This window comes from Tachysurus vachellii, chromosome 25, assembly GCF_030014155.1.
Source record: "Tachysurus vachellii isolate PV-2020 chromosome 25, HZAU_Pvac_v1, whole genome shotgun sequence".
In the NCBI taxonomy this organism is placed as follows: Eukaryota; Metazoa; Chordata; class Actinopteri; order Siluriformes; family Bagridae; genus Tachysurus; species Tachysurus vachellii.
The window spans coordinates 14,237,529-14,265,484 of NC_083484.1; the positions used below are offsets into that span (position 1 = coordinate 14,237,529).

Genomic DNA, 27,956 nt, shown 5'->3' on the forward strand with positions numbered 1-27,956 from the left:
GTCAAAGAAGTTAAAGAAGTAAACTATAAGCTCTATTATTAAACCCTGGTAGCAAGTAGAAGAATAACTCTGGAAATGATTTTTGATACTTGATTGAAGAATTAAGGAGAAAGTGCACAGACACAGAAACAGACAGATGACGTTATGCACATTTCAGCCACAGTGTTTTATTAGATGTTTGTTCATAAAGCAAGTGCACAACAAACCTCACTGCGTCACACACTATATACAAACCTGTGATTTCCCATCTAGCCACTAGCCAGACTTTTCCGGTGGCTGCTTTTTGACATTGTGTTTAAAAACTATGTTACAAACAGAGCGGAGCTTGGTGTTGATGTGGGTGCAAATCGGCATCCTGTTAACATGCACATACCATGAGTGAAAAAACAAAAGCGTGGTTGTGTGTGTGTGTGTGTGTGTGTGTGTGTATGTGTGTGTCTGAGTGGAAAGGGGGATTTATTACAGTCTGTATTTGTTCCTGATGCCACTTACATACATGAGGTTGATCAACATTAATAATAATAATAATAATAATAATAATAGCAACAACAGCAATATTTTCTTCCTAGGATAATTCAAACATTCAGATAATTGGAAAATAAAATCCCAGTCTACTCTTTGTATAAAAAAGAAGCTTTCAAGTCAACGAGGAACAAAAGGACAGTTCTGTTCACCGAAAGCGGCCAGGGCGGTCGGGGAAGCGGAGATTATATACTGTGAGTGTGCTCTGAGAGGACGGTGACAGAGGTAGACAGGTACGACAGGGTAGGAAAGAGGGACGATTTATAGCAGGAGGCTCCGAGGAAGGACTTCTGGTTCTTTATGTGGCGTATCTCTTCGTCCACTGTTTGGCTATTCTGTCGTGTTCAGTTCTGTTGGTCAGGTATTGCGTGGCGATGCTCCCGACCAAAGGGTCCGCTGCGAGACAGTGAGACAAGACACAACAAATTCAAAACGTGCAAAAAATAATATTGGGTCATGCAATATTGCATTCCTTCCTAACACAGATATACACAACATACAGTACACAGCAGTTTGCACTGTTGGAAAGAATCTTTACACTTTATTTATCCTTATTCCATTTTCCTAAAAAGGAATAGATTTTACTATATGCTTATTATATTCTACGTCTATATTATTTGATTGTTTTTCTTTAAATGATTCCATCTGAATATGTCCTTAGTTATTGCGGGAAAAGGAAACTAGGGCAAAACATTTTATTATGTTACATATGGTATGTATGCAACATGCATGTGACAAATTAAAAACCTTGACCCTTGAACCCTTACAACACTTTCTGCCGAATACATGTTAAAATTAACGTGCTCCTTCTAGATGTTATCACCTGCATGTCATATAAAAAGGTGTATTTGTTGACATAGTGAAGTTTTCTGTAAGGAAGGAGTCTCCATTTTCAGCTTTTAATTAGCTTTCAGAGAGCTGGTTACACCCTGTAAAGTACAAGAACTTGTTTCATGGATGTATCACGTGATCTCGCTAACTCTACTGTAGTAACTGTTTGGAACTAGGACGTGGAAGGAGTAGAGCGATAAATACAGTGAAGCATCTCAGTGTGGTTATAGGATATATAAACACTCTCTGAACGCTGCTCGACCAATCAGATTAATGGACCGGAACTGACTGTTTAATAAAAGATTGACTAAAATGCTCCAGGAGATGCTCAGGGTTGAGGACAGTAACTCTGATCGTTGATAAAGGTTCACCCTCAAGTCTGTTATTACAGTGTGTTTTATTTTTATAATATAGTAAATTTACTAGAATTTCCTTGGCAGTCGGAAGCAACAGTTAAGCGGCATTTTGAAAGGAATTGTGGGATATGGAGACACGGACACGTAGAAGACCATAAACAAACATCACCTAGATTTGTGAAATTCAAACCCTTCTCAATGCTACACCTTCGAAAGCTGGCGTAATTAATTAGGACGTGAGCAGACGAGGTCGCTTGGGGTCGAGGTCTCGTACCTGGGTTGCAGTCGGTGAGCAGCGAGCAGATGGACAGCAGCACTTTGGAAATGGTGAGTGCAGGACTCCAGTTGTCCTTCAGGATGTCCAGACAGATCACGCCCTGACTGTTAATGTTGCAGTGATAGATGCGTGTGCGAAATGTTACCTTGGAGAGACGGAGAGATTTAATTAGCCTTAATACAGATAAGCAGTAACAAATTAGCATGCTGATGCAGTTTTTTTTAAGGAACGGTTCAGACTGAAGTGACATTTTGGTTCAATCCAAAAGATTTACGTGTGAAAGATTGGATTTGTGCTGCGCCACGTCGCTTCATCAACGCTAAAGGTCTACGTCGGCTTTTCGCACGTGATGCACGACGTGTTTTACTGCGGCTCGTTGGAAGTGTCGAGAAAATTTATGGCGTCAATTCGGACGCTTGGAAACACAAGCAAAATGTTAGTTCTCCATCTATATACAGGTTCATGCTCATGTTTCAGTGCCCGCAGACACGACAGACCAGTTTCTTTACCTTGAGGATTTTAAAAACCTGAGCTGCTTTGCTTACAGGAACACTGTGCAAATGTAACAGGTTTATTCAGCACAACATTTGCATGCGAGATGTATATCGATGTGTGATACTACTCTCAGCTTCCAGGATCCATCATAATGCTCGGTTTCAGTGCTTGTGACTCACTTGCTGTAAAATGCTTCCACGTGAAATGTGTTCCAAGGTTTAGGGGCCACCAGTAGGCTTTTTTTTTTTGGGAAAAAGAAAAAAAAAGTTTCCTTCTTCCAGCCTAAAGCGTGATGTTTCAGTTTTTCCAGTCGATGTTTTCTAAGTTTAACCGAGAACATCCTGTGACTGAAGTAGGACCTAAACCAGCTGTGCCTTCACATGCCTTGCACACCATCTAGCTCGTGAAATTTAACGACAATATTATGCTTGACTTTTAATATTTACTCAGGATCCTTTGTATTTCAATGAATAGATTAATCCAGTACCTCAAGTGCATTGCATGACAAATGACCAATTTCACAGACAACTTCATAAGACAGGAAGAAACATTAAGGAAATATCACTAATTGTTACGTATTGAAAGGCTTAGTTTTCCTTACCTTGGGTGGTTTAAACGGATAATCAGGTGTGAAGGCGATGTCGAGGAAAAACACGCCTCCTTCGTACACAGAGCCCGGTGGTCCCAAGATAGTAGACCTCCACTCGTAGATGTTGTCTCCTTTAGGACCGGCACTGTGGACAAAAACAGGACACGTCTTCTTAATATCGGACACTCAAGAGCATGCTTTTGGTAAATGTAGCACCAAGCATGAGGAAAATAGTTTGCAGCAGAATAATGTTTCATTAATGGAAAAGAAAACGAATTCACAGCTACAGTTGGAACAGATTTTTAGAAACGTTTTGAGGTTTAAAATGTCAGCTCAAGAATACAAACATATTCATCCAGCTAAAAAAAACCCTGTCTTTGAGGACAAACACATCCTCATCAATACACAATAGTCAGACTGTATCTGACTTTAGAAAGGACATTATTCAGAATAACACTCTCTGGTGTTTATAACAGTTTATAATCACACCCTCCAGTGTCACCCAAATGAGGATGAGGTTTTGAGTCTGGTTCCTCTCACGGTTTCTTCCTCTTCCATCTAATGGAGTTTTTCCCCACCACAGTGAGAATCACATATCAGCAGCATGTGAGAATTCTTTTTCTTACAGATCCTCAACCTCAGCTACATCGCTGTAGTTCAAAATCTGTAGTTTAATTTAATTTAATTGTTTTTTTTGTACCTGACAACAAATTAATTTGGATGTTCTAATATATAACCTATTCTATTTTATATAATAGGTTATATATTAGAACATCCAAATTAATGTTCTGTAAGAAAAAGAAAAAAAAAAAAAGGATCTGTAAGAAAAAGAATTCTCACATGCTGCTGATTTTTTCTGAACGTTGCCAGATGGGTTCATATTTAACCCTTGTATGATGTTCGGGTCTGTGGGACCCATATTCATAAACATCAATAGTTTTGAAAAACTTTGCTTCCTTGTAAATTTGTTGATTTCTTTCCACTTATAACTTGATTAAATTAGATTTTTTTTAATTACATTTTATTAAACAAACAACAAAAAACGAGTAGCACGTTAATTAAAAAAATGTGATGTAATAAAGGTAAAGGGCAAATATTAACCATATATGCTGTTTATATTGCCTGTAATTGGGATGAAGTAAACATCTGTAGAGTATTTTAACATAGAATTTTTTGATTTTGTTGAATTAAAACCCCAAAATGCAGCGGGTCCAACAGACCCACGAACTCTGGCCGAGTAACAAAAATATGAACACCATTTAAGGAAAAAAAAATCCAGTTTAGGTCACACCCACTTCGGATTTAATCCCAGATACAGGTATTTGGAGGACAACACAGATCCAGAGACTGTTCTTCACTGTCTAGTTTAACCAAGGATTTGTTTTTCCAGAATGTTCCATTGGTGCATAGTGATGTATTCTACTTCATCTGATTTTCAATTCTCTCCAAACTCTTAAAACAACATGGCTGACACTTAAACTAGCCTTGAGGAGCATCTGAATGTGATAAATGTTTCAATAAAACTGAAAAAGAAAAAAAAAAAAAAACACGAACAAAAGAATAATCCATCACTTGCTCTCAATTTCTGCAATCAAATAGTTTGGCCTTTGTTTTAAAAAAAAAAAAACAAAAACAAAAAAAAAAAACAAAATTATGGTTTTTCATTACAGTTCTTCTTACCTTTTGATAACATCAGCACATTATGAAATTTCATTTTCAGACTTATTGGAGCATATTAAACATTTCTCACGATTGGTGTGCTAATGAAAACTCCTCACTGAGCACGTACTGTGTTGTAGAAACGTGTCATCCAGGGCCGAGGAGACAGGTTTATAATGCTGACCTTGGGTTCGAAGCCTATGTGAGGTGTCTGGGGACACTTTTTTAGATATATCTATGGGACACCTATGTATGGAGCTTCGATAAAACTATTTCTTTTCTCTAGGTTTGTGCCTTTATTAATTAAAATTCTCTTATGGGTTTGCCAACCATCGTGTCTGAGATTGGGATTCAGTGTTGAAGATTGATCACAGGATCTGAAGCTAATTACAGCTTAATTATGAAGCAACCCGTTAATCAAAGCATCGATTCAATTAGAAGACGAGAATAAATAGTCATAGTCATAGACATGGTGTAGTAGCTGTGTTTACAGGCTCCACTCGGAGTAAATTATTAGTTATGGATGGTCAGGGGTGAAAACGACAAACCTCTCTTTCTCCTTCTGATTTTATTGGTTTACTTAATATTAATCACCAGTTTTAGATTGATCCATTTGACAAAACTCATCATGTTCAAAACTATAATTTTTTTTTATAATTGTGTAATTGCATATATTTTTAAAAAAAATTATTTAATTTGTTTTATTAATTAAATAATTTCAATAATTGTTTAAACAAATTAAATAATTTAAAAATAATTATTTAATTTGTTTAAAAACATAAAAATTAAATATGTATTTTTTTGTATTTTCAAATAAACTTTAAATTAACATTTAATTAAAAAATCAGCAAAAAAAAAAAAAATATATATATATATATATATATATATATATATATATATATATATATATATATATGCACGTATACAATTATACATATTACCTATATTGGCCATCATTTGATTTGTAGAATAAATTCAGGAAAATCAGATTATAAATAAAAAGGAAAAAAATTGAGTGCAGGGGAACACAATGAGAATGTTTAGCGCAAAAAATTTTAGCACAAAACAAAATTAACTAGTGGATCAGCGCGAGACTGCTGGCAGAAAACATATGGGCTTATTTCCCAGTCCTGGGGAATGAAAGCAGGGAAAATATGACAATTTTCTCCCCAGTCTGTTTGGAACAGCTAACGAGAGCACCGGTTCCTGGCAGACTCTCGGAAATGCATTAGCCTTGAAAGCTGAGCGCGGTATCAATAAAAGTGATCGAAGGTGGTGAAAAAGCCTTCACCAAAGAGCAATATGATGGTACTGCTGAGAGAGACGCTGAGAATCCTGCCTTATAAATCTAACGCATAAGGCCTTCCTGACTTTCTTCCTGATATTGAATAAATGAGCAAGCCGTGTGCATAATGAGATGTGAGGAACATCTGGTAGCTGGTAGCCATGATACTCTGCAGCGATCAGGGGGCCAATTACACACCGGAAGCAGCAGATGTACTGTCATAAATCCACTTTCAGACTAGGAGAACATCTCTGCCTGGCTGTTCTGAGCTAATGACTGTGAGGTAAAGCTGATTGTTCTGCAACAAATTAAAAAAAAAAAAAGACATTATCCACATCTTTTGTTTGCAGTCTTGTAAAAATACATACAAAATATAAAGATTTCATACATGCTAACATTTTGGCTTTTAGTTGTGAACACTAGCATTAAATGTACACCTGTGCTAAAATATAGTCATAGTTTTTGCTCGATGTATGTACGTGTCATCAGAGATGGAGGACTCGAGTCATATGACTTGTCTCGAGTCAGACTTAAGTCGCAAATTTGAGACTTGAGACTTGCTTGACAAATATTAAAAAAGACTCGACTTGACTTTGACTTGACATTCTTGACTTGAGACTTGAGTTAAATGACTCGAAATAAGTCCGGAGATGGGGGACTCGAGTCCGATTAAGTCGCAAATTTGAGACTTGCTTGACAAATATTAAAAAAGGCTCAACTTAACATTATGACTTGTCATACAACAACTATTTTGTCTGAGGGAGAGGCAAGGAGGCAAATAATCATATTATCAAATATGCTAGTTCAGTCAGCTGTAGCCAGATTTCTTGACAACTAGTTCTCTGTAAAAGCTACCAACCGGGGAGGGTGAAGGCTAGTGTGGACTTTTTTTTTAAAGATGTGAATCTAACTGAGGTGGGCACAGTGGGTTAATGGTTAGCATGTTCGCCTCACACCTCCAGGGTTGGGGGTTCGATTCCCGCCTCTGCCTTGTGTGTGTGGAGTTTGCATGTTCTCCCCGTGCCTCGGGGGTTTCCTCCGGGTACTCCGGTTTCCTCCCCAAGACATGCATGGTAGGTTGATTGGCATCTCTGGAAAATTGTCCGTAGTGTGTGAGTGTGTGAGTGAATGAGAGTGTGTATGTGCCCTGCGATGGGTTGGTACTCCGTCCAGGGTGTATCCTGCCTTGATGCCCGATGACACCTGAGATAGGCACAGGCTCCCCGTGACCCGAGGTAGTTCGGATAAGCGGTAGAAAATGACTGAATGAGTGAGAGTGAGTGAATCTAACTGGTAGCTGGTAATACAAACTAGGATTATTATAATTAAATCACATCAAATAAAAATCGATCATAAGAAATATATGTTCTTGACTACTGTCTATAGTTTGTTAAAGATAGAGTCCAGCAGACGATGAGGTTTCGAAACATGCAGCAAAAGACATTTTTCTTTAGCAGGTTGCATTCCTGTCACACCCCCAGTGTTCCCAGGATAGACTCTGGATCTTCTGCAACCCTGACCGGGTTAAAGCAAACTACAGTACGTAGGAAAGAGTGAGGTAGTTTGACAATCCAGAGTCAAGCCTCATTCTGCTGCATGTAGTGTTTAAAGATAGATCAGCTTTTGACCACGAGGTTGTAAGTTCAGCTTCCAGGACGACCAGAAAGCCTCTGGTGTGCCCGAGAGCGAGACCATTAACCCTCAACTGCTCAGCTCTGTGCTGGTAATTAAGAAATCGTGGGAAAGCCCAAGCTTTTATAAACCTAAGAAGAGCTTTAACTGCATCAATAATTCTCGACTGAAGGATGAGAAATGGTGTTGTCTGCTAAGATAACGGAGAAAATCGCCTCAAATCTCATTAACAGCCTGGCTGGAAATCCATCAGACAGTCCAGCAAGAAAGACTGTGAAATGGAGACAGCCTACAGAGAATCGGCACAGCAGACCCCACGGTCTGTGACCTCTGGCTAAATGCTAAGTCAATAGTTAAAACCACATGCCGGGGCTCATGGTTCCCCAGCAACCATCTCCCTCCAAGTTCTTCCTGCACCATAATGACAGGATTTCACCATAATTTCAGCTAAAGAAGATGGACCTTGACCCATTTCTGTTCAGATTTAGAGAGGAAAACCTGACAGTCTTGAGTTCTTCAGGCAGAAAATGACGACATTTCAAAAATATTTCTGATATAATTACACTAGGAAGATATATAAAAAAATATGGCCAGGCGTTATGTATTCCACAATATTTCTTGTAAGATTCCAGACTGCTGTGATATTGCTGTGATTTTATTAGACAATGTACTCTAGGCTTACGTCATAGAATCATGTGGGATCAGATCACTTCTTCCAAGTCACAGTCCACGGTATCACATCGACACTTAATGCCAGATCCAAACTCTTAACAACTTTCAATTGACAAAACATTAGTACATGTCATGGTACACGAATGGTCTTAATGCCAATATAATCGCAGTAAGCGATGGATTGAAGAAGAAGACAAGAAGAGAACCATAAAATACATTCTTGAATGGTTCTGCATTATTTATCATAATAATTAATGCAACAATGGATGATTAAAAAAAGCAAAATGTGAAAGACAATGCACAGATAAAACATTATGGACATTAATTTAACTGTGACATGTATAAGTTTGAGGGGGCACGGTGGCTTAGTGGTTAGCACGTTCGCCTCACACCTCCACGGTCGGGGTTCGATTCCCGCCTCCACCTTGTGTGTGTGGAGTTTGCATGTTCTCCCCGTGCCTCGGGGGTTTCCTCCGGGTACTCCGGTTTCCTCCCCCGGTCCAAAGACATGCATGGTAGGTTGATTGGCATCTCTGGAAAATTGTCCCTAGTGTGTGATTGCATGAGTGAATGAGTGTGTGTGCCCTGCGATGGGTTGGCACTCCGTCCAGGGTGTATCCTGCCTTGTATCCTGCCCAATGACGCCTGAGATGTCGCCTGACGCCCGAGGTAGTTCGGATAAGCGGTAGAAGATGAATGAATGAATGAATGAATGCATAAGTTTGGCTGTGTTTATTAGGTGTATCAATAAGTGAGAAATTTAAACCTCCTACATGGGCTGATGCGAAGGCTCAGTAGTTAAATAGTGTGGTACACAATGCTGTACACCGATCTTTCTGTAGACCTTTTGCTTTTCAGAATGGTAAATGCTAACAGGAACCATTAGATGAACTTAAAAGCAGTGTAATTGGCCAATGAAAACTGACAGGGACCTGAAGAAGATGCTTCAGAACAACACAACACAGCATAACACAAGACTGGAAAGAGACTCCTCCGTTAAAGGTCTTCAGAGCAGGAAGAGTCTGGTGGTGTAAGTCTGTAGGATTTTGTGCCAAATCAAAACACTCTTGTGTGTGCTAATGGGAACCCTTAAAAAAAATCAATTAAGACTTGTACAACAGAAGGTTGTACTCATATAACAGGTTCGTAGAGAAAGGTTCAAGAGAAAAATGCAAGTTGGGTCAAGAATATCTCTAAGAAGACTCACTCTCACTCACTCATTTTCTACCGCTTATCCGAACTACCTCGGGTCACGGGGAGCCTGTGCCTATCTCAGGCGTCATTGGGCATCAAGGCAGGATACACCCTGGACGGAGTGCCAACCCATCGCATGGCACACACACACACTCATTCACTCACGCAATCACACACTATGGCATCTCTGTAAAATTGTCCGATCAACCTACCATGCATGTCTTTGAATTGCTTGTCTTTGGGGGAGGAAACTGGAGTACCCGGAGGAAACCCTCGAGGCACGGGGGGAACATGCAAACTCCACACACACAAGGCGGAGGCGGGAATCGAACCCCCAACCCTGGAGGTGTGAAGCGAACGTGCTAACCACTAAGCCACCGTGACCCCCTCTAAGAAGACCTTAAAATAAATTCTAAGAAGGTTTATTCTGCTTCTGATGTCAGTTACTGATGTTTGAAGGAATGTCAGTGTAAAAAATTTCCAAAGACAAAGATAAGAGTCTGTCTTTCTGCTCAGGATCTTCCGTTTGGGCAAATGAAAAATGCTTGACATCAAGCACTGAACCAGCCACAGACAATTATGCCAAACATTACCTAATCAGGACTCAGAGTGTCCTTGACATAGAAGTATATCAGATTGATACGTCATATCGGCAGACATTAGCTCACATGTCACTCTAACCTGACATCACCACCATTTTATGGAACAAGCATGTTTATTTAAGATTACCCAACTAAAATAGCCATACACTTGGGATTTATTCCTTCCATATTGAATAATATTGATTAGAATTGATTGGAATCTCGCCATTTGTTGGTGTTGTTACAATAACCTGCTTGCCTTTTGCTCTGGAGCCAGATGCAAACCATGCTTTATTATTCAGGCAGCTCAAAAAAAAGCCTTGCCGTTTAGCATTGTGGAAGACCTTTGCTATTTATCCTACACGCTCCTTACCCACCTGCTGTGTGACAAAAAGTAGCCGAGCATCCAAGCTAATACTGAGAGACTCTTTATCAGATACTTCCCGGAGGCAGTTTCGACTCCACGTCACCTGTCCTAGCTGATGAAACAAGAACTAAAGCCCTCCTCTCCACCTTCTCCATCTCTGGCAACAGAAATGTACTGATCAATAAGATTTCATGCCATTATTATCCTTCATATGCTGCTATATTTCAGGCCCTGTATTGTCTGGAGGTGTGATATTTTGTCCTTCTAAATTAGTTGACTGTAAAATTGGACCACGCTAAAACCACTCAATTTTTCTACTGACCACCTCCAAAGTCTCAAAATATCAAGTTCAAACAAATATTTTTCTCTCTGCTTTTGCATCCATGTCCTTAATTACTTCACAAAAATGAAAACCCAAGCACAATGAAACAAGGATAATTCATGCACGAGCTGAGGGCAAGGTCAGACAAACCATCAACATGGAAAGCTAATTAGCTGGAGACATGTGTTGCTGGGAGGCTGAGGCTGCAAAATGCGCAGTAATTGACCGAACCGAAGTCCTTCGCTTCGTTCCAACATCCTCCCTCCCTCTCGCTCCATCACCACTTCCCCTCTAGGGAATCCCTGTCGCCATCATAAAAGCTGTTCCGACACTTGATTAGCCAAGCTCAAGCATTGCTTGGATGTGTCCTTGAAAGGCTGCAGAATGGAGTCAACATTGCAGTAGATTTCAGGTGAAGGATTTACCTAGAAGGCATAAGGATCTGACAGTTTCTATTTCAAAATACCAAAAAATGGTGGATGATGGATTTGGGAAAAGGGTGGGTTTCAATTCTGTAAAGAACTCCATCTTTGCCTGAAAGCTTCTTAGCAAGCGAACAAGCTTTGTGTAAGTACTTGTGGAACCTTTTATTATTATTATTAGTTTTAATTATTTCAATGTCCCCTTAAGCAGCACTGTGGTACATGGGGTAGTAATACTACCTCACAGCTCCAGGGTTCCCAGCTCAGGTTACTGTGTGGAGTTTTGCAATGTTCTCCTGTGTCCTATTGGGATTCTTCTCAGGTCTCAGTAACATGGTGACAGGTGATCTAGAGATGCTAAATATGCTAGATTGCCTCTAGGTGTGAATGTGTTTTAGCAGGATGTCTTGAAATGGACACTTGTGATGGACACCCGGTTCTCCTAGGACAGACTCTGAAACATCAATAAAGGAATCAATGAATAAATGAATGGATGGATGTTACGTAGAGAACTATCCTGCCTGAGTAGGGCTAGATACGGATACGGATACTGTCAGGGATTCGGTCTCTCAATGATGTCAACAATTTTCCTAGAGGTGAAACCAAAGTGTTCAAAGCCTTTCACTCAAATAGTATTGCTATGTATCCTTAACACTTTGACTAACCCTCACTTTCCTTCATGAGATTACCCTATTTTAAAAAAAGGCAAACGCTTCTTACGGAGCTACTTCGACAATCCTGATGTTCTACGTACAGCTGGCTGGAGTCTCGTCGCCCGGTGGTCACCTTGCCAGGGATTGATCTGCATGGTCAGAAAGTGTCTCATGGGATTGTTGTGTATGAATCCGCACAGAGACTGTCATCAGGTCTGCGCTGAACTCAGAGTTTGCTCTGACCCATTAGTTCCTCAGGAGCCCTCTTTTGCACTATTATAAACTGTTGTAGAAAGGACATTATTTACATTTACACTATTTACTGTAGAGTGTCACCCAAATGTGGCTTAGTGGTTAGCACGTTCACCTCACACCTCCAGGGTTGGGGGTTCGATTCCCGCCTCCACCTTGTGTGTGTGGAGTTTGCATATTCTCCCCGTGCCTCGGGGGTTTACTCCGGGTACTCCGGTTTCCTCCACCGGTCCAAAGACATGCATGGTAGGTTGATTGGCATCTCTGGAAAATTGTCCGTAGTGTGTGATTACATGAGTGAATGAGAGTGTGTGTGTGCCCTGCGATGGGTTGGTACTCCGTCCAGGGTGTATCCTGCCTTGATGCCCGATGACGCCTGAGATAGGCACAGGCTCCCCGTGATCCGAGGTAGTTCGGATAAGCGGTAGAAGATGAATGAATGAATGTCACCCAAATGAGAATGGGTTCCCTTCTGAGCCTGGTTCCTCTCAAGGTTTCTTCCTCATATCATATCAGGGAGTTTTTCCTTGCCGCCGTCGCCTCCGGCTTGCTCATTAGGGATGGGGTAGATATATAGTATTTTAAATTTTAAGTTAATCTTTTTTAAATTAATTTTAAACTTTAATTGTATATATTCATTTATTTATATCCTTATTTCTTCTTCTTCTTCTTCTTCTTCTTCTTCTTCTTCTTCTTATTATATATTTATTTCTTTTTCCTCTCTCTTCTGTTTCCATACTTCTGTAAAGCTGCTTGGAGACAATGGGAAATTGCTCTATAGGGTTAAAAGCTCTATACAAATAAACTGAATTTAATATTTTTTTTCCAAAAATTCCAGCGTTTCTTTTCATCCTGAGGTGGTCGATCAGCCATATACATTTGCTACCTGAAACAAATTTAAAACGGCAAACGTATCTCGGCATATGAGGTGCTTATGAGGTGCTGAGATTAGTTTGTTATTTTGAAAACTATTGGGCTTTGTAGATGGCCACTTGGAACCCCTAGAATTTGAGTCAACACGGACAACGGGCTTAATAATCAGATTCCATAAAAAAAAAAGGCCGCTAATTCTAGGACACGTCATGCAGAAAATTCTCAGGAAAGATATCATCAGTGAAAGGGTGTCATTAACCTTCATCATTTTTTCTCTGTGTTTTGTGAAGAACATTTTAATCTTAAATAATCTCACGGAGAAACGTCTAGTTTTTCTAATGCCGTATTCAATCCATTAAGATCTCCCATTACCGCGGGCCTGCGGTGATTATCAAAACGGGAAGTTAATGAAGCAATCTTTTCTTCCTCTGACCGTGAACAACCCCGCCACCAATTATATCCGTGGCACAGAGGGAGGAGGGGAGAGACGACTACTCCGAGTCCTTGTCTGCCCTGGATCTTTATACACTATAAAGCTCATCTCTACCACAAATGCCACAGTTAGATGTGAGCAATTAGTGCTGAAACGAGCGCTTAAGAGGGAAATATTTGCTCTATCCAAGGCCAAGGGCCTATCCTATTACTGCCAGTCTCTCAAGGACACAGATGGTGAAATAGAATTTTCAGTGTCAGTTCAAAATAAATGCAATCAGCCCCCGGCGGATTCCAAGGTTCGGGGGTTTTTGGATAATTCTATTTTGCAAAGGAGCATGATAAAACCTCTTTTGGTGTTTTGATTATTCTTGTAATCTGTTTTCCATGCATATCAGTGTGCTGGGGGCGGAGGGAGAAGGGAGGAGGAAGGGAACGGGGTGTCCTTTGAGGAAAAGAAGGTCTGATTCGGTTAAATCTGCCTGCAGCGGCGAGAACCGTTACCCGACCTCTTGCTCTGGGCCACTTATGCATAATGCATCACTGATCGTTAGTTTAATAACCAGGCTTCGCATGCGCTGCATCGAGCGACTCAACTCCTGAAATATGAAACAACAAAACACGGCTATGATGAAAAGTGAATCGTGAGAACCATTACTCACACACGGTGATGCGAGAAGCTTCGGCACTCCGTCTCCTTCGGGGCGAGCGGAATTTATATGCTAAGAACCGCAGCTGGGATTCATCAGTGGTGCAGTTTATCCTGATGCTGATGCACGGATGGATGCAAAAATAAACCTGCAAGCCGTGTGTATTGATCAACCGTACCTCAGAGGAAGGCATCGAAACAGAGTGTCCAGTGTGTAATGGATTCAAATGAATGCTTTTGACTTCTGTTACATACCAAGATTCATCTGTTTCTTTTCACCCACAAAAGACCACGAACGCTAAAGTGGTCACAATCCATACCACGGCGTTTTTAAGAACAGAAGCTACGGCAGGAATTCTTGATGCGAGGCCAATCGTAGGTTAATATTAATGAGCTCATTCTAATATATTAAATGTTTTTGCAGTTACAACTTACACAGGGACTTGCATGGTGGTATACAAGTTTGTGTGACATACAGTATATGGAAGGAGTCTCCAGTGTCAGCATAGTGATAATCAATGACTATTTTTTTTCCAACATGATGGAACAACTGTATGTAGTTATTATAACACAAGAGAAAAGAGGAACAAATCTGTTTCGGAGACGTTCTAAAACATTATACTCCTCGTTATTTGCTATGTTGCATTAATTAAGTGAAGTTGAAATCCAAGGGGCAAAGAATTTTTCTCTGGGTGTTGATACACAGGACAAAAACAAAACAGCTGCATTTGGGATAGTGATGGCTCAAGTGGTTAAGGCTCTGGGTTGTTGATCAGAAGATCGGTGTTCAAGCCTCAGCACTGCTAAGCTGCAACCTTTGGGCCCTTGAGCATGGCTCTCAACCCTCCTTACTCTAGGGGCACTGTATCATAGCTGCCCCTGTGTCGCAGCACAGGTGCAGCTATGATGCAGTGCCCCTAGCGTATGGAGGGTTCAAGCCTCAGCACTGCCAAGCTGCAACCTTTGGGCCCTTGAGCATGGCCCTCAACCCTCCATACTCTACGGGCACTGTATCATAAGCCCTATTCGGACGGGACTAGTTTTACAGGGGGTCGTTAGAGAAATTTCAGTTTCACAGACGTACTTTGTGATTTTAATACCGTCCGAATCTGCCACGTCTGTCTTTTTCTCACACGACCTGTGTAAAAATTCCAGAGCAAATTACCTACTGTTTTTCAGTAAAATCGGCGCTCCTCTGAGAAATCTAATCCCGTCTGAATGCGAATGTCTGTGATTGCCGAAAATGTTTTTTCCAAAACGCGTTTTCTTGTCTGTTTTGGTCAACGTGAACTACCGTATTAACCCTAACGCACCGGTATTCAAGTTTCTGCACACCGATAATGGATGTAAATGTGTTTGCTACCCTGCGAAGAAATAAAAAAATTAAATCAACAAGAAGAGCCAAATCACGTAAATTGTTAAGACTGGCTACTGTAATATCAGTTTCAGGTAAGAGTACTTTCATTTCTAAAGTCAATTACATAACGTAAAAATTATATAAAAACGTATTTATTCCAGTGGGTTTATAAGAAGTTCTATATAAAAATATGACCATATGCAATCCACGCATCCTGGACATGTGGTCTTGTGCAACGCCCACATGTAAAACACAGACACTCCTACTGTACCTCCGTAATAAACACAGAGATCACCCAACCTCCTCAGTATGGATATGCAAAGAAAAGAATTCCACTGTGCTCTAATGTATATGTGGTGATAATAAAGGCTTCCATGCCCATAACAATTCCATAACAGTCCTATAAGATTACATTTCTACTCTCTGTGTTTTGGGGCTGTAAAAGAAATCTAAACCAAGCACAACTTTGGTGCCCCTAAAATAATGGGGATTAGAATCATATGAGATTATAATGTTAATTACATTTATGTATTAAGTGCTTCTTTTACTGAAATAGTAATATTTATTTATGTGTCAATTGTGTGTCAATGTATAATGTATAACAGTGTGAGAATAATACTAGACTCCACACGGCCTTGAATCGTGCCAGGTTTCAACAACACATTTGTTGATTCTGAAGAAACCTTTTCATGTCTGCTGTCATCTTGTGTTTGTCTGAATCGTGAGCTAATAGATTTCTCTGTAGTGCCTTAGCTCAGAGAAAGCCTCTGAAATACTGATCCTGAACGTTACCCCCAACCCCCCAGCCCGCTGAGACCCCCGTTCACTTCTCCTCCCTCTTATGAATATGGAAACGCTCCCTGCTGCAGTTAATAGCCAGGATGTGAAAAATGGATTAGATTCGTGGCCTCCGGCTGATTCCCGCAGGACTCTGGCGCTAATCAACGGCGTGAAGCTTCACAGGGGGGGAAAAAACAGGGGTGCGTTTCCATCAGACGGCTCGGAGAAAAAGACAGCGATGGCAGAAACGATCATGTTCGGAGGAAAAAAAAAGAGATACGCAAAGCGCTGATAATCTGAATTCGATTCAACAGTCTCATATCTTGCCTTGTAATGTGTTATTTCTTGTCTTAAATGCTAACCAGTTGCAAAGCAGCTTAGCATTGACAATGTAATGTAATGTAATAAAGAGCTTTTCTTTCCACAGTCGATCTGAAAAAGCGCCTCTTGTCTCCTCGCTGAAATCCTTTTAATGATGGTACAGAACACACACACACACACACACACAAAATCAGTGCCTGCAGTAACGTATCATTACAGCAGCTACATCGTGTCTGAGCGCTACATCGATTCAGAAATGCTGTAGTGTATAGAGGAGATTAGAGCACTTTTACCATTTGAAGGAGGAAAAAAAAACATTTCCAGATTTGAGAGATTCCGTCGTTTCTCTGTTTTATATATATATATATATATATATATATATATATATATATATATATATATATATATATATATCATTTGTGTCTCTCCGTTTCTCTCTCTCTCTCTCTCTCTATAATTTGTGTCTGAGGGACAGAGTGTCACACAGAGAAAAAAGAGAGAGACACTAAGAGAGAGACTGCATAAATCATCGATCTTATTGAGAAAACATTCGTATCCCTTCCTAATCAATTATCCATCGACACCATTGAGGAGTTTCTTAATAAGGCTTTTAATACCAGGAAAACACACACACAGACACACACAGACACACACAGACACAGACACACACACGAAAATCCTGTAACTTTTTTCCCTGTTCCTGTTACTATGACAACAAATTTTTGATATAAAAAGCCATAATCTCCAGCAACTTTAGATCACACTGCGCCAAATTACAGAGATTTATAGACTTAATCAGGGCAACAATTATGTAGTGGCAGAATACTCAGATGCTAAAAGTGTGATCGAATGAAAAGCATCTGATCCTGGGGAAAGTGTAAAAGTTTGCTCGTTTTTCCAGGTGATAGAAACCGGAATAGCAGAAACGCAACGTGAGCTGAAGACTCAGCTTTCTTTTAATAAGATCACGAGAAAATAAACAGATAAAAACACTTATGAATTAAACTAGAATTGCAAATATAATGCCACTGAATTCAAAAGATCGCACTTCGATAGCGAGCAACACAATGCTAGCTGTTAAATTAAACTAACCAGCACCTGGGAATTGAAACACGATGTAAACAAACGGCGATGATGAAAATAAGACAAATCTATAGTTATCTATAGTTAATATTTCACCAGGGAGCCCCTCGAACGTAATCACGTCATCCGCACGATCGACACATGACTCCGTGCGAGTGCGCAAACATATTCGATTTTTCAGCATATTTCATTCATTTCCTTCCATAATGGGTTTCTGAATGTGGCCATTACTCAAACCATATAAACCAGAGTGATAATCGATGACTGTCAGTGTGTGTTACTCGTTTTCTAAAAGCCTGATCGTCTCACGCAGAGACTCATGGGAGTTTTGTAGCAGCGCACGTGGCCTGTCTGTCAAACGCTCACTCATCTGAACAACAAGCAGTTAATGACATAATAACCAGACAATGTCATCCTGTGTGTGTGTCTCTTTCTGTCTTTCTTTTTCTTGTAATCTTTCTGTCTTTCTTTTTCCTGTAATTTGTCTCAGTCTCTCTTTCTCTTTCTTCATTTCTTCCCCTTTTCCCAGTCTCTCTCTCACTCGGTCATCCAGCGTGTGCGTGTGTCTCTCTCTCTCGCTCTCTCTCTTTCTTCCCCGTCAATCTTCTCCGTTTCTTTCTGTGTCTTTATCGGTCTATCATTTTGTCTCGTTCTCTCCCTCACTCTCTCTGTATTCATCAGTCTCTCATTTTTCCTCTCTTTGGCCTTCTTTTTCAGTTTGTCTGAGTATCTTTCGGTACGTCACTTTGTCTCTCTCTCTCAGTCTCTTTCCATCAGTCTTCCTATTCCTTGTGTTTCTTACTCTCATCTCTCTCTCTTTTCCGTGTCTCCCCTTTTCCTTCTTCTGTCTTTGGCTCTCATTTTGTGTCTCTGTCTTACACGCCATCTCTCTCTATGTATCTCTCTCGAAATCTCGGTGTATATCTCGCTCTCTCTTTCTCTTTCTCTTTCTGTCTCTGTACGTTTTTCTTCCCCTCAGCCTCTTTCTGTGCAATTCTTATCAGAGTAGATGGCAAGGAGTCCTGTCTTGCTCGATCCGTGCGTCTGTGTGTGTGTGTGTCTGGTATGCTTTTTTCCCCCTCGCTATTTCTCCATCCTCTTTTCCTTTCTCTTGCATTTCACTTTCCACCTCTTTCAGTCTTTTCATCTCATTTGGAGTCACTTGTTCTTTGTGCTCCTGAAAGTTAAGAACATTCTCAAAACTGTACAAACTGATTACCAAACAGGGTCCATCACAAAATGTAAAACGTTTTCCATCTGTCTCACTGTCTTACAGCGGCAGCGTGTTGAGTAAAGATTATAGCGTACCTGCAGTTAGGCGGGGGGTCCAAAGTGATCTCGGCTAGCTCCTTCTGAATCCTGCAATGCAACAACAAGACACATTAGGGGCCATATTCAATCTGATCTTGAAGACAGTAATACATTTAAATGTACAAATTCAATTTGCGTTTAATACGTTCAACGCGTTTAACTAGCGTATAGATTTACACCGTAGTCGACTGCTTCGCAACCAAATGAACATCTAAAAAGAAACGGAATGATCTGTCAGGAAATCTCCAGGCTGGAGAGAGCTTTTATTTGTCTGATCTAAAACAGGACTCCCAGGTGACCGAGGTATACAGAGTTCATCTGCTCTGCTGTGTAACCACTTGGCTTCTTTTAGCTTTAACTCAACTGTCATATTAATATCTTCACAAAAACGTTAGCATTCGTTTGATTGCGAAACGGATCGCTAGTATCAACCGCTTTGGGGACTGTTTGTAATTTGGTCCTTGCTCACTTCAGGGGAAGGTCAGAAATGAAACACCAAAATAACGTCCTTGACCACTTCCTTTTTTTTTTTTTTTTTTTTTAAATACAAGATTGAAGGCTTTTAGAAGCCAATGATAATGATGATGCTACGCTTGTGTAAATGGTACAATCTGTGACAAAAACACAACATATTTACATTTACAGCATTCGGAAGACGTCCTTGTCCAGAGCGACTTTGGGATTTGAACTCACAACCTTCCGATCAGTAGTCCAAGTTTCTCACAGGCTTTACGTACTAGAACTTCCATTTCTATTCGTATTGCATCACATACCTGCATCACAAGAACCGTTCTACACATAAACCGCTAACACACCAATGGAAACCAATGGCGCACCAGTATATTGTGTACGTGTACAAATAATTACGTAAGGATAAAAAACACTTGAGGAAAGATTGTTTCAAGAAAGAATCGAATGACTTGGTGATGTGAAACGACTCACCATGACTCATCATTTCATTATTTCAACCATTTTGTCATTTTGTTTGAAGTTGCTAAGATAAAAGAATACAGCTAAACGAAGCGGAAAACGCAAACCCTCTCCATCTGGAAGACTTTTTCCACAGAATTTACTTCAAAACAATCACACTGATGTCTAATTACTGGATGTTACAAGCATTTTGAGTGCTCCTCAGGTTGACCTGACCTTACTGGACAAAACAACAAACAGAAATCTTGTAAACAAAACAAATCAGTCCACAATTTATTCCCCACAGAAGCTACAGCTAATAATAAGAAGCTTATAATCCGTTAGATTTTCTCTCCCTCAATTCTTTGCCTTTATTTCTTTATTAAATCCATCAAATAAAATGCCAAGTGTAATAATACATGATATTTTTGCCACATTCTAATAATGATTTTTTATTTATTTTTTTAATCTGTATGATGACTCATAATCGGTGCTCGGTTTACAGAACTGCATTGACAGCTTCATTACCCAGCGAAGCCTCGTAGTCTGCGTTTAACATAATGATTTCAAAGCTTCACACGCAGTAAATCACTGTTCGTGACAGCTGAATCCTACTGCGTATGTACGTTAAAAAAAAGCTCAGCGGGTTCACGAAGGATCGGAGTGATGAATCAGAGGAGTGCGGGTGGAAATTTAAAGGAAAAGATGTAAAAAGTAAAATAATAAAAAAAATAAAACTACTTTAAAAAAATACTTTAATGAGAAAAAAATAATTGTGTCATATCAATATTTCATGTAGATTTTACTATGCTTTATATAACTATCTAATGATTTCCTTTAAAAGCAGCATTTTAAATCCTAACATCGACAACATCTCTGAAAATTGATTTACATTCCAAAGTAGCATCGTTTTTTTCTTTTTGTCACTCCATTTCTCGCTCCAAGAAGATGTTTAGGACTTTAAGAATTTGTTCTTTGTTTTTCAAAGCATTTCTGGTTTTATCTAGACTACTAGGGGCGAGATATCCGTAGAAAAAAAAAATCAATGAAAAAAAAATGGTGGGTTGTTTTTCCACACAAATGTTTGTATTTTCAAAGTAAACAATGATATCAAACCCATTTCTGATCTCTGAGATGCTCAAACTGCTTGTTCGTAAGCATAGAAGATTTTATATACATTACATTTATGGCATTTGGAAGACACCCTTATTCGTTATGATTTACATTTTGCAAAACTGTGCAACTGAGGAATAAGGGCCTTGCTCAGGGGCCCAGATTCAAACTCACAACCTTAAGTATATAAGTAGTCCAACACCTTAACCACTAATTAACCGATAATGGTGAATAACCTGCAACTGTTGGGCCCTTGAGCAAGGCCCTTAACCCTCCCTTCTCCAGGGGTGCTGTATCATAGCTGCCCCTGCACTCTGACCCCAGCCTCCTCATTTGGGATATTCATTCATTCATTCATTCATCTTCTACCGCTTATCCGAACTACCTCGGGTCACGGGGAGCCTGTGCCTATCTCAGGCATCATCGGGCATCAAGGCAGGATACACCCTGGACAGAGTGCCAACCCATCGCAGGGCACACACACACTCTCATTCACTCACACAATCACACACTAGGGACAATTTTCCAGAGATGCCAATCAACCTACCATGCATGTCTTTGGACCGGGGGAGGAAACCGGAGTACCCGGAGGAAACCCCGAGACACGGGGAGAACATGCAAACTCCAAACACACAAGGTGGAGGCGGGAATCGAACCCCGACCCTGGAGGTGTGAGGCGAACGTGCTAACCACTAAGCCACCATGCCCCCCATTTGGGATATGTGAAGAAAATAATTCCCCTGTGCTCTAATGTATATGTGGTGATAATAAAGGCTTCCATGGCCCAGTTTATTCATTCTATTCATATTTCACATCTTCAACTAGTAAAATTTTGTGTAAGGTCATCCAACAGGGGGAAAAACACACGTCTCAAACTGAAAGCCAACCTCGTACTGACTCACTTTATATAAAATTTGTTCCCATGAAATAATTCCTTCGTTTATACTGATCGAAAATGTCACATAAGTCAATTTCTATACTGCCGGCAGAATGGAATACCAGTGTAGTGGTTTAAAGGGAGAATAAAGCACTAGGCTTTATTCTAGGCTTTAGTCATTTGTATGGCTCTTAAAACATACTTCAAACAGGATGGAAGCTATTAACGAAAAAAAACCCTTTCGGACATTTGACCTTGCTGTGACCTTGACTCGGTTTGAATCAATTCCAAAATCGAATCAGTTCATCTTCTAGTTAAAGTGATGCGTTTAAATAAATCCTACAAAACATTCAAACACTCGTTCTTGACATATCGCTCTAACGAGGACCGTAAAAACCGTAAAAATGTCGTTCTTACCCTCGGGGTCGGCTGAGACGAGAGCGGGGAGATTGTGAGGAGATTTTTTTACCAAACGTTATTTATGTAGTTCTATGCACATGAAATTGATTCATGAAGCATTTTAAAATAATCATTTCAGCTGTCAGATTATGATTCTACTTCCATTAGCTTTCATTCGATTTGGAGTTCAGCTTAAGAGGCGATTTTTACACAGTGGCACCACATTCAATATGTTGTTAATCAAAGTGGCTTTTATGTCACACACTGGCAGCGTGCAGACAGGATATTTAACTCGATTCTACCAGGTGTTATCAGACATTTTCTATAGATCATAGATTGCCAATAGTAGTCTACTTATAAAGCAAAAATACTCATGAAACAATACAAATTAATAAGTTTCCTTCCCTGAGTGTCTACTTTCATACAAGGTTCATATTAACCACCTCTATGTAGTGAGATGTTACAAAGACACTCAATGCTGAACATGGACACAAACAAACAGCAGCAAATTCCATTTTGTAGCCGCTGGTATGGTAAAAACGAGTGATTTAGATGTTATGAGTGGAGCTTAGGTTGAGAACGGCAACAAGAATGTCGTCTTCTCCTGAACCAGAACAGATTTCACCTGTTTATAGAATCAGGATTACTCAGTACAACACCAAGTATGAAAGCTAACCTCTTGGCGCTGGTGGACAGTTTAGCTGCGGTTTTGCTTGAGATTTTGGTCTCTTTCTTCTTGGGCTGTGCCGGCTCACGCTCCTGCTCCGGAGGAGCCGTCTCTCTCTGCTCGAGGTCCGAGCTCCCACCGCTCGTGCTGGGGCTGTCGTCTGCTCTCTGCACCTCGCTGGACATCCTGGCCCTGAAACAGAGCAACGTCTTGAGCCACAATCTGTGCCACCGGACACTGAGTCCCTTCGTACTACGGTGTCAAGAGGCTCGTTTATCTCAACTTTAGAATCTGTCAGATCAAAGTCTTTAATCATGAATTAATAAAATGAAAGTTTGTTCATGTTATTCAAGAAACCAAGAAAAGAATAAAAATAAAAACTCCTCTGTACTGAAACATTTCCCATGCAGGAAAACGTATTGACCGACATCGGAGACTCCTTCCGAAAACGTTAAATAAACAAATTCTCACAGAAAACTTCACCGTATCACCACAACACTTTTATTAGTCATATTAGATTACGCTGATTCTCCACCATACAAAGTCATCGTGTAAGATAATTTATCAACACTCAGCAACGCTTTCGCAGAAATATATTAAAACCTCTAGAACCGTGACGCACTCAACATCGTCTTAACACCTAGAGGGATTAACATTAAGTGCCATTCATCTGTCTGCACTTCCACTCCTTTTGACTCGGCCCTTAACAATCGGATTAAATGGAATTTTCTCTATTAATAGTTGATTACGCAGATAACGGCCGTCGGTGTCATTTTCCAGCGAGCGCTGCCTGAATGGCGGGTGATTTATTTCCATTTCAGCGCCCTGGGCTTGCTGAATTCTTTACACGCTGACTCCTTAACGCAAATCCTGCCATGATTTCTGCACAAGAGATCATGTTGTGACTATGAGGAGAAGTTTTCCATCTGTTATTTATGGAACGGCCGTGACCCGGCCCCGATCGGCTCGCTTTAAGGAGGTTTTCAAAAAGGAAACAAGGCATTAACGCGAAGACTGGAGGGAAAATAAAGACCGGTGTGGGAAATCTTTACAGAATGTGGATGGGAGAAAAAAAATCAGACTGAATCAAACGGTATCATTGAGATTTTATTCAGTTACTGAACGTTTTTTTTCCCACAAACGAAGGCTATCAACTGACAAAATAAAATACTATTCTCTATTTTCATATCAATCTTCTGTCACAATTAATCAAATGATTAGAAATCACCTAAGTTCAGTTACTGCTCTGTGTCATGGTATTTTCTAAAGTCAGAAACGATTGTCCTGGTTTGTTGTAGGTGAGGCACTAAATTTATGAGTAATTATAGCAATTTTCCAGTCAGAAACATTTTCTCTACATTTTTCCCCCTCAGAATTTTGTGTATCGACAAATAATTTATCTGATATGCTAATGTAAAATGAAAAATGGCTGCTAATAAAAAATAGTTGCCATTTCTATTTCTATTAGCAAATATAGATAGAGATGGAAAAAAAACACATCTACTGGCACCTGTGGGAATTGAACACACATCCTTTTCTTCTCAGTGCAAAACACTTCACAGTAAATAACAGAGTCTACTGGAATTGTTTTGCTCTAATGGTAATGAAATCTTTTTTTAAAGTAGGAAAATCTGCAGTACAATGTTCATGAATACACACTTTCAGTCAGGAATATAGATATAGCTTTATTTTATATGATTTAGAGAGCAAAATTGTGGTCAGAATTTTAGCTAGCTAGTATTTTATGGAATAATTTACATCCAATAAGTATTGTATATAATCTTGTGCCTGCACATTGCTAAAACTTTACATAAACATGTCTGTGCATGTATGAAATCAACGATGCGAATTCCAAGGTTTCAGCTGTATTCAAGCTTTCTTTCTTCTTTTTTTTATATAACGTGAAAGAAAGAAACGCTTGAGTCTTGGTGCAGATGAATAAAGGCCTGTTATGATGAAGTCACTTACAACACAGCTGTTAAACAGCTCAGACTCGGGAAACTTTCACACTGCTAAAACTTCAGCCACTAAAACTGCAACATGACTGCAAGATAAGCAGACAGACAGACAGACAGACAGACAGACAGACAGAAGGAGAGAGAGAGAGAGAGAGAGAGAGAGAGAGAGAGAGAGAGAGAGAGAGAGAGAGGGGAACAAAGACAGACAAACAGACTGATGGACCATCGTAAAAAAACAAACAAACAAAAAGGCAATAACAGAGAGACCAACAGACCGAGAGACAGTCAGACAGAGAGATGGACAGACAGGCAGACAAAGTGATGAAGATGGACAGACATGTAAAGAGATGGACAGACATGTAAAGAGACAGATAGAATGAAAGAGATAGACAAACATGCATATAAACTGACTGGGAAACAGACAAAGAGAAGGAGGACAAACAGACAGACAAGACAACAGACAGACAGGCAGACAGAGATAGATAGATAGATAGATAGATAGATAGATAGATAGATAGATAGATAGATAGATAGATAAACAGACAGACAGACAAAGAGAAGGATGGATAGACAGACAGACAGACAATCTGATGAATGGTCTCACTGAAAGATAGACAGATGAACAGACAGACAGACAGGCAGATAAAGAGAAGGATGGATAGACAGACAGACAGACAGACAGATGAACAAACAGACAGACAATCTGATGAATGGTCTCACTGAAAGATAAACAGATGAACAGACAGACCGACTGGACAGAAATTTTCCTCATCCTGAATACTGAACTGTGCTGTAAACACAGCCAGTTATGGTCGTATGATAGCGTACGGCACATTTGTTTGTTTTCCTGCTTGAACACACCTCGCACAACACCCCACCTCATTAACACATCTTTTACAAGGTTAAAATACACCTGTCAGAGAGGCAGCGTAGATTAAAGGAGCAGATCGGAAAACACCGGACAGGTGGCCCTGAAAAATCAGCGCTGCCTTCTGTCTGTGGTGTTGGGTGAAAAAAAAAAAATAAATACGCTAACAGAATGAGAAGAGAAGGAGGGGGTGTGAAGGCTGTCAGAGAGAAACAGGGGAACATAATTAGCAGCACAGGCAAACGCAGATCCTGTTCATGTTGCCAGGTCTGGTAGTGTCACCTCAGAACGTGAGACAGGTTATCATAGTAGAGCTGACAAAATACCACAAGACTGATTTAACAGTATTTCTTGTCACATTGTATGACATGATCCTGATCAAACCTTGTCCTGAAATCTGTATGTCAAAACGTGCGATAACGAACGACAGACTAAGAAAAATGACACTTATAAATCTGTGGGTTGTATGGTATTACATTCAGGTATAATAGTAGCAGGTAAATACGTATAATATTACAGGTACAATAGTAGCAGGTATAATACGTATAATATTACAGGTACAATTGTAGCAATGCTTTGTCAGGTGAATAAGTGGAGTTTGTAGTCGTTTACGGTTGGGTGTCTGAGAACAAATGTGAGCTTGAGGTTAGAAAAAGACATCTTTTTATGTCCATTGGTGAACATTATCGTCCTTTCAATGGCATTTAGACAAACAGATTTTAATGCACATCTCTTGCAATTTTTACATTACATTATGCATTTTAAAACCACCGGTCTCAATTCATGACCAAAGACCTAATACATTTTTTTTTTTTAAATATATATTTTTTTAATTTATTCAAATTGGTTTCACACTTATCACATAGTTATGTTATGTGATAAGTTATGTTATGTGATAATGATCCCAGAGTTAAAGTTTGGGGTTGATTTTAGTGTAATGACACATAAACACACAATCTGGCAACTCTGTAATGCTGATACACGGCTGTAACCTGCATCATGAGCGACTGGTCCAAGCCAAATAACGCAAACAACCGAGAAACAGCTACGGGTTGCCATGTTGTCGAAAATCGTAATCTAGTAATTGTAATTGCATTCTGTTTGGGGAAAAAAAATCTCTCGATTTTCTGATTTATATACAGATAGAAGACACTGGTGGGTTTTTAAAAAAATAATCATTTGAAATGATTATTAGTTTAAACAGAGATGTGTTCTGGCAACCCTGCGTGCAACCAAAAAACAGCACGAAATGACCAAAGTGGTCAGCATTAACACAAAGGGACTGAGGTTGCCAGATTGTGCGTATAAATTGCAGTTTAGTGATTGTTCTAAATCCTTTACAAATGACTTCCAAACATTTCATAAGGCTGTAATATGATTATGTTGCTATGATAAATACCTGAAGGTGGGTGTGGCTATAGGTTTCCTCCTATCTCCAGGACGCAATCAGTGTTTATGCCAATCAATCACTGTTTATACCGCATGGCCTTTTGGGAGTTATTCACTTTTTTATGTTACATGCACAGTTTATTTATCTATGCCTTCTTCTTTCTTTCGAAAACACACAAATAACCCTAAATCTGATCAGTCGTTTTGTGCACGGTTTGTTGTTTTACCCTCAGAGATATTCTCTATTCGAGGAAAAGTAGCATAGTAAAGGAAGTATATGTGGCGATCTGGCAACACCGCGGGAAAGCCAGGCTCGTCCCGACCCACACGCATGTCCTCGTTGAGAGAAAAACACTTTCGCGAGACATTTATTCACTTTTCACGCGCGTCACGAGCACACCGGGTGGCACGCAGTCACGTTACCTGTCGAGCCGTCGTCGACGTTCAATCCGAAGCGCTTTTGTTTGACGGTAAATCGCTGTCCTCGCTCGGCCGTCCGCTCGCCCTCGTTTCCTCGCTGTTTAACTGAAGCCTGTAAAAAAAGCGATAACAGAAAGCGAAGCAGGCAGACCGCCTCCACGCGCGCTCCCGACACATGAGCGCGCGGCGCGTTCACATGCAACTGATGCTGTTAGTTGTGTGTGTGTGTGTGTGTGTGTGTGTGTGTGTGTCTCTGTGTCTCTGTGTGTCTATGTGTCTATGTGTGTGTCTGTATCAGTGTGTGTATCTGTATCTGCGTGTGTATCTGTGTGTGTGTTTGTGTGTGTATCTTTGTGTGTGTCTGTGTGTATCTGTGTGTATCTGTGTGTGTGTTTTGGGGGGATTCAAATTGCTATATTTGTATATCGCACGAGTAATTGT

General features: G+C 40.1%; 1 protein-coding gene across 1 annotated transcript; it reads right to left on the minus strand.

Annotated features, from left to right (window-relative positions):
• Positions 1 to 142: 142 nt before the first annotated feature.
• Positions 143 to 27,676, minus strand: ube2e2 (ubiquitin-conjugating enzyme E2E 2). The gene is made up of 6 exons (XM_060861898.1): positions 27,519 to 27,676; positions 22,890 to 23,072; positions 18,913 to 18,963; positions 3,083 to 3,215; positions 1,984 to 2,131; positions 143 to 918 (listed from the first exon to the last, which is right to left on the minus strand). Exons 2-6 carry the CDS (start codon positions 23,063 to 23,065, stop codon positions 821 to 823), a joined length of 606 nt encoding a protein of 201 aa, XP_060717881.1. The 5' UTR covers positions 23,066 to 23,072; positions 27,519 to 27,676; the 3' UTR covers positions 143 to 820.
• Between the last annotated feature and the right edge of the window lie 280 nt (positions 27,677 to 27,956).